We start from the raw sequence: 7,387 nt of genomic DNA on the forward strand, positions 1-7,387 counted from the left end.
TTCCCTTTAAATGCTCCTGGCAAATGCGAGGCCAACGGTATTGCCACGTTTATTTTATACACACCCACGTCTATCCTCTGGCACCTGATCGTGCTGTAGTTTGTCTGCTTAGCCATAGCCACTCACCTTAGCACTCGGCAACATCGCGTCACAGCTTGCGTTTTATTAGTTTAGCTGAAATGCCAAGATGTTTGTCACAAGCTTTAGTATTATTTTTGTTTATAATAGTATATAAGCTGCATATCATAGAATTTCGGAAATGTTTCAATAAACAGATTTATATAATACAAATACTGACTAACTCTTTCTTTGTCTTTGTAGATCAGATTTTTTGAAAGTCCGTGGCTTCGACGAGGATATAGTCGGCTGGGGAGGTGAAGATGTTATGCTGTATCGAAAATACGTCAGAAGTTCCATCAAAGTAGTCCGAGCGACTGACCCAGGAATCTTCCACATATGGCATCCAAAGATTTGTTCTTCCCACCTAACAGCGGACCAATACCGTGCCTGTATCAGGTCACGTGCTCTAAATGAAGCATCCCACGCCCAGCTTGGATTCTTAGCATTCAGAGAAGAAGTGTCCTCCCATCAGAGCAAAACTAACAACGGTGGGAATCGAAGTGGTGCTGGTGCCACAGCTGCTGTGCGGCGAAACGATAAAACTTCCGGTGCCAAAGAAGAAACTTGATGCTCAGTTTCTAGGTTTGAGAACCGCCCACAGAGGAATATAGGCTGAAGTGAGACATATTTTGTAGCTGCTCCTCCCCCCTTTCCTTATACACTTGTCAAAGAATTATAAGATATTACTGAACGTTTGTTTTTTCTTAAGGCGTTCAGTAAAAAATTAAGGCTGTACTTGGTGGGGCAAGTTCGCACATATCTCCATCAGATGTCCCAAATAATGAACATACTTTTACGCGCAGTTTTTAAAAGTAAAATGTTTGTGCTCCTCTTTATCCTGTAAAAAAAAAGAAGTTTGTATGAACGCTGCAGTTTCTATTGTTGCCAAATGTTAAAAAAAAAGTAGCCAAAATTTGTATTTTGAGAAACTAAAGCTAATATATTTATTTTCTCTTTCCCAATGCAGTAAGGGATAACAAAGTACTTAGATCTCGTAACGAAAAATAAGCAAATGAATATAAATTTATTTGGTTAGTTGAGATGTTGTTGAATATTTTCGTAATGGTTTCGATCATGCTTGGACGATAAACTAATGGAAAGAAAAGTTATCATCAAATAGAATGAGAAATGAAATCGACTGAGAAAGATAATTACATTTATTTTTCTTCGAGCTTAGTGAAACCTTAAATCCTTACAGCAAAATTAATAAATTAAAGTAATAGTTGTTTCCTTTTGTAGGAAAAATCAGAAGATTGTACATGCTTTAACTATGTACTTTATTTGTTAATATAACGCTGTGAAACCTTGTTATTTAATTGTTACATGTACTTCCATGTCAGACATGTAACATGTCAGACATTCTTTGTCATTTTCTCTAAATTCTGCTATTAATAACGTAGCTTCGAAAGATGCTTTTGTTTTCTAAAATTATACAGAGTATGGGTGCAATTACATCTCTTTACTAAGATTAGGTGATATGGATGAATATGCAGTATTACTCATTAAATACATTGGTCAGAGTGCAGGTGGATATGTTTTATTTTCGAATACTCTGTATTACGTTGCAATAATCCTGGTCTAATGATTCTGCCGATTCTGGAGTATTGTTAAAACTCATTCATTTAAAGTACATGCTTTCTTCGGTAGCGCTACAACATCTTCATGGGACCTCTGGACGAGTCATAAATTTTACTTATTAATATTGTATACAATGTAGGCCTACCGTACTAGACAAGATCATTCAGTCTAACAACAAACTTCAGAGTTTAACTCAAATTATCACTGTAAAACTATTTTGAGCTATTCATTATTCCAGTTTCTACATTTTAACTAACCACAATACAAGGCTTAGACATTCTTCCTGGACTTCCGGAACATGAGAACCCTTTGCGCGCGGTAAACTGGAATAAGATTCCCAATGAAAAATAATTTGGTTCAGATCTCATGTTAAGCTGTAAGTACACGTCTTATTAGTCTCACTAATGGAAAAGAACTAACCATAAACTTCCAGTGCTCCATTGGCCATGACCTTTCATCCGATGTACAATACATGCAAATACTCATGGCTTAACTTCTACAAAAGCTATAATAAAACTTTCTTCCTTTCAACTGTATTTGTGTCTACAATTTACACACTTTTTTGCTATTAATTAACCAACCAAAATTCCATCTTAACAATCACTGAAAATAAATGTTGGCATAAGAATGTGGTAGGAATCGAGGAGAATCCCGAGAAAACTCACCGACGCTGTGTTGTCCTCTACAAATGTGGAGATCGAACCAAGGGCCCTCGTAGGGGAAATGAGCTCTTAAACTACTGTCTCGGCCACACGAGAATAGAGATATCTCAAACGAAAAGTAGGATATTAAAAAGAACAAGATGTCTGTACATAGCAAATGCAGTAGATATAACAAAAACGTATTACACTGAGAAACATTAAGGATCCAGGGAAAAGACAGTGATCTACATTTTTTATATTTTAGTATTTTGTATACAGAAACTCCTAAAGACCAAGAACTAGTAAACGACTCAAGGAAGCAACTTAGTAGCTCTGAGATATTTCAAGGAAAAAATGTCCTTGTAAAACCCTATAAAAGATACATCGATAAAAAAGCTATTATCTCCTGTAAAATTTGCGAGGTGATGCTTAGCAAGCCTTTTCTCTTTTTTGTTCTCTGGATCCTTCAAGTGTCGTGAATAGTTAACGTCGTGAAATTTCATGTGGAAGCTTCAGAGTCGATTCCTGATGAAAGTACACGCATTTTGATGTCGTCGTAAACTGTCATCTAAGTCTCATGTAGTCTCGTTACTGAAACAAAAATTATTCTTTTAGCACAAATTTTAATTTAAACGAACATTTCACTTTCAGTAACATTATATAATTTTCATGCTTTTTTGAATCAGGGTCCAACGCACTGCACCTAATCCCATTGTCATGGAGTGTGACTATATTTTGTAAGCGTTCATTGAAATTCAATTCCCAATTTCTTCGTTTCATGTCACTTGCTTCCAACACATATTACTATCTCATTTCCCAAATTATAATTTATTTTCAAAGAAGGTATTTATCACCTTATTTTCCTGTTTCTAATAAGTTCTAATAATGTACTTTTCCCTTCTATTTCCCTTAATATTTCATTGGTTTTGCGTTTCTTCTATGTCATTACGCATTTTTCCTATATTCGTATATTGACAGGCTGCTCCGTACGGTGTAATACTCCACACAAAATATGTGGTGACGTTTTCTCAGTACTATTCTAGGAAATAAAAAATATTTTCGTCTTCCTCCCCAAATGTTTCTTTCAATCTTCCTATTTTTGCTTATTTTCTAGTTCACATTTTCACTCATACATACTACCTACAATCCGAAACGTAGTCATACATTGTAATTTCGTTTTTCATCCTTCTAGTTATCTAATTTCGTTCGTTTTACAACTAGAAGTCTCTAGTGGCCATATGATTAATGTACGCGCCTTCGGCAGGGAAGAACCGGATTCAATTCCCAGTGCCAGCTCATATGGTTCGGATTTAACGTTAAGCTGTAGGTTCACGTCTCATAGAGTGTCGATGCTGAAATTGACGGTAACTTCCAAATCGTCTCACAACAAGTGTTTCTGTCATTTGTCGCTCCAGCTAGTAGTCCCAGATCATACTCGCGCTTGGAAACCTGTCTTACCGGCGAGAGGACTTCACTTGCATTTACTGTTTTCCACGTTTAAAAGAATGTATTTGAGAAATCGATGATTAATACTAAACTATCTCTACGTAATTGTGTAGTACAATACTTGGACATTTCTACTTAGTAATATAGTTTAGGATGCCCATATGTGTCCGATTGTCAATGAATAAGTCTTTTAATAATTTGCCCCTGATTCGGTCCCAGCTTGCGCCAAGCAGACTTTGTGGTGGCCTAACAGTGTGAATGTGGGTATTCTGGGTTTATCCCGTTTCTTCAAACTTTTATCATTCTACTATTTCATTACTTACAATCACCATTTAACTTATCCATAACCGTGGAACGTTAAACTAGAAATTTCAAGTGAATTTCAGTGTCACAGGCTTAGATGATAAACTGGGCAAGAACGAGGATCATCTGAAAAAAGTATTGACTAGTTTACTAAACAGTATTTTCTATTTTCTAGAAAATTACGGAGAGAAATTATCATACATGGTGGGATAAAAGTAGTTCTTCCTCAAAATTACAAACCAAAACCAAGAATTCCGTGCCTTTTATTGCTCATTACTTTACAAAATTTATTCCAAGTCGAGACCATTTTTCTCAATGCACAACTTACATCGTTAAGTCATCAAATTACAAATGGTAGAACAGAACTTGCGATTTACGTTGAATCTCTTGCACATTAGTATGATCAACTGTAACGACCTATGTAAAGATTCCTTCTATTTATGAGTTTTGTAAACATCTTTCATGATACTCAAGAGTGAAAAATGATACAGTGTTAGGTTGCATGGCCTTGATGGCCATTCTATCGTACCACAACGGTCAATACATTTATGAAAATGCTGGTGCGATAAGTTCTTCACCTCAGCATTAAAGTGAGAAAGTGCTCCAACCTCTTTCCATATAAAGTAAATATCTGCAGAATAAGAGCTGGTTTCAAGTTCTGGAATAACGACCTCTTGTAACATCTCAAAATATTCGTCACCGTTAACCGTTTGTTTAAAACAAAGTGGTCCTATGAATATCTCCACTTCAAATGCACAGTCGACAGTGTGAAATTCTTTTGTGATAATTCCATATGAAATTTTACTAGTCTAGTAAACATGATTTCGAAGGTTTACTCAGCCGCTGACCGTAAATGAAGTTTCGTAAGCACATTAAATTGTTTTCTGTAAATGAGTATCAGGTTTGTGACGAAGGAGAAACCATTTGCAGAACTCCAAACGACAGTTCGCATCATCGTTGTGAACATATGTAAACGCTTTCGTCGATTGCAGCAGATCCGTAACAGTACCAATTTCCTCAAATCGGTTGCTCAAATTGCTCATCGCTTGACGTGATGGCTGTAAAACACTAGGAAATTTATACTTAAAGTTCAGTTTCGTGAACGCTTAGTTTGAGTACAATACATTGCATCCTGTTTAGTTTTTGATTTTCGGATGGAAAACCACGTACAGACACAGCACAGTATGCTGTACTACACTGAGAAAAATCCGTTATCGGACAGCGGTATATTGTACAAATATACGGAATCCTTTTGCTTACTACAGAAATCAATAGGGAGCATACGTTCCATATGCTACATACGAATTGCCATTAGATGTTACATCATACCGTTGCAGGATGTCTGACATCTACAGTCTTCCGTATAGGCTATTACATACATATACGTATGTTACATTCCTCAGCTATATGTTAAATACACCCATTTGTATGTGAGATCCTGACCGCCTATATTGTTTCATATGGAGAATACGTATAGATGGAACACTTATACAAAAAAGTATTATAAAACACGCGTTTTCAGTTATACGTTTGCTGTACGTTAAGTCCAAAAACTACAGGATTTACAAATGTAATCTTCGATATTACGTACGTCGCATACGCTTTTCTCAGTGTAGCCACACAATTACCAATCCATCAATGAAAATTAAAACTGGATGAGCACGGAACCAAGCCTTACACTTTTTCCGCTTTTCTACTTTTCATCTCTCTGTGAATGTCTCTGTTTGAAAACTTACAGCGTTTTTGAGAGAAGTGACTTATATCCCATCCTATTATCATTATTAGTCTTCTTCATTATCTTTACAACCTTAAGAAGTGAAGGAGAAACTAATGAACGCAAAATTGTTATTCGTCGACTATTTCAAAGTCTTTCGTAGAACTATTTGGAACACAACATTGAGTTCCACTCTATGTCTCTATTGTCTCAATTAGTAACATTACAAAATTGAAAAGTTGATTATCTTATAAAGTGCCGACTTAATAGGTTAAATTATTTCCATTTCTATAATCATTATACTATTCCAATATGTTGGTCAATGTATATGCATATGCAAATTATTTCACACACATTTCTACTCTCAAAAATATTGATTATAGTACATCAGATTGTTTGTAGTGAATCTCATGTTTTTACTTTTAAGATGATTAAGGTGACCTATAAAAATAACAATGCTTTGTTTATTGCTAGGAACGTGTGTATGTAAATAATAGAGGGTTATTGAAAGATTTTCTTGTTTTACTGAACAAAAGTCATTAAAAGGTAATATGAAATGGTAAACTCTGTACGAAAATTTGATTCAATTTTGTTAATAAAATCAAAATCAGTGAGGATATCTAAAATAAAACACACTGACACCTGCTGAAGTTGACCACACTTAACTCATTAAGAAAATGACAAATTTGCAACTAAACTATTTTACAGAATAATATAAGCACACGACTCCATTTCCATACTTATGCAGTCTTGCGCTCAATTTAATCATGTAGTCAAATTAGATAAGTGACGAACTTAACTGGTTTTACTGTATAAAATAGCCAAATAATATACCAAAAGTAAACTAACTTACGCACTTAATTGCGAGCCAATGATTATAAATAAATATTGTTGAGCTTTCTAGTCAGATTATGTTTTTTTTTTTTTTTTGTATGAGGTTGTCAAATATTATATTATTGACAGTTTGCCGATATTTTAAGGATAAGATAAACAAATGTGAAATGGATTTTTTAAAAAAAGTGAGAAAATAAACATTCTCATTTTATATATGGAAAAGTTCTTTTTTTTTTGAAAAAATAAACAAAAATGTGATTTTGTGAGAACAAACTGATGTTGTGTTTGCGCATGTTCTATTACTATAGAAATATCTATATATGATATATTTAAAGAGAAAATAATTTTTGTTGGATTTAGTAAGATGAAAAAAGGAAACATTGTAAAAAAAGGAAAAATATAACTTATATATAACAATGCAAAAAGAAAAATAAATGTATGTTGAACAAAAATTCTTTCTTTTTTATAATTTTTATTTACATTGGTAGGAACAACATTTGATTTGTGGTTCTTATTAAACTATTCATTTTTGTATATATGGACTTTCAATAATATTTGCTATATGCTTGTTACACATAAAAATATCTTATTTAAGACTGAATTAAATGAGATACAACAAAAGTCGGTGAAAGGAAAGGTATGTTCCACTACTTGCTCAGGAAAACAGAAGAAAACAGATAGGAGAGTGTGAAAAAAAGCAAAACGGTAAGTGGCGAGACTGTTAGTTGTATCGGGTGCGAGTAATATTGTA

The 7,387-nt window shown here is 34.3% G+C and overlaps 1 protein-coding gene across 1 annotated transcript in view; it reads left to right on the forward strand.

Moving 5' to 3' along the window:
* Csgalnact (Chondroitin sulfate N-acetylgalactosaminyltransferase) overlaps positions 1-6,869 on the forward strand; it is a 368,071-nt gene extending 361,202 nt beyond the window's left edge. The window contains exon 6 of the mRNA XM_081771740.1: positions 322-6,869. Within this exon, the coding sequence (XP_081627866.1) occupies positions 322-688 (367 nt within the window). The 3' untranslated portion in view covers positions 689-6,869. The remainder of the gene's footprint in view (positions 1-321) is intronic.
* The last annotated feature ends 518 nt before the right edge of the window (positions 6,870-7,387 follow it).

Source organism: Thermobia domestica, chromosome 1, assembly GCF_964235325.1.
Source record: "Thermobia domestica chromosome 1, izTheDome1.hap1.1, whole genome shotgun sequence".
NCBI lineage: Eukaryota > Metazoa > Arthropoda > Insecta > Zygentoma > Lepismatidae > Thermobia > Thermobia domestica.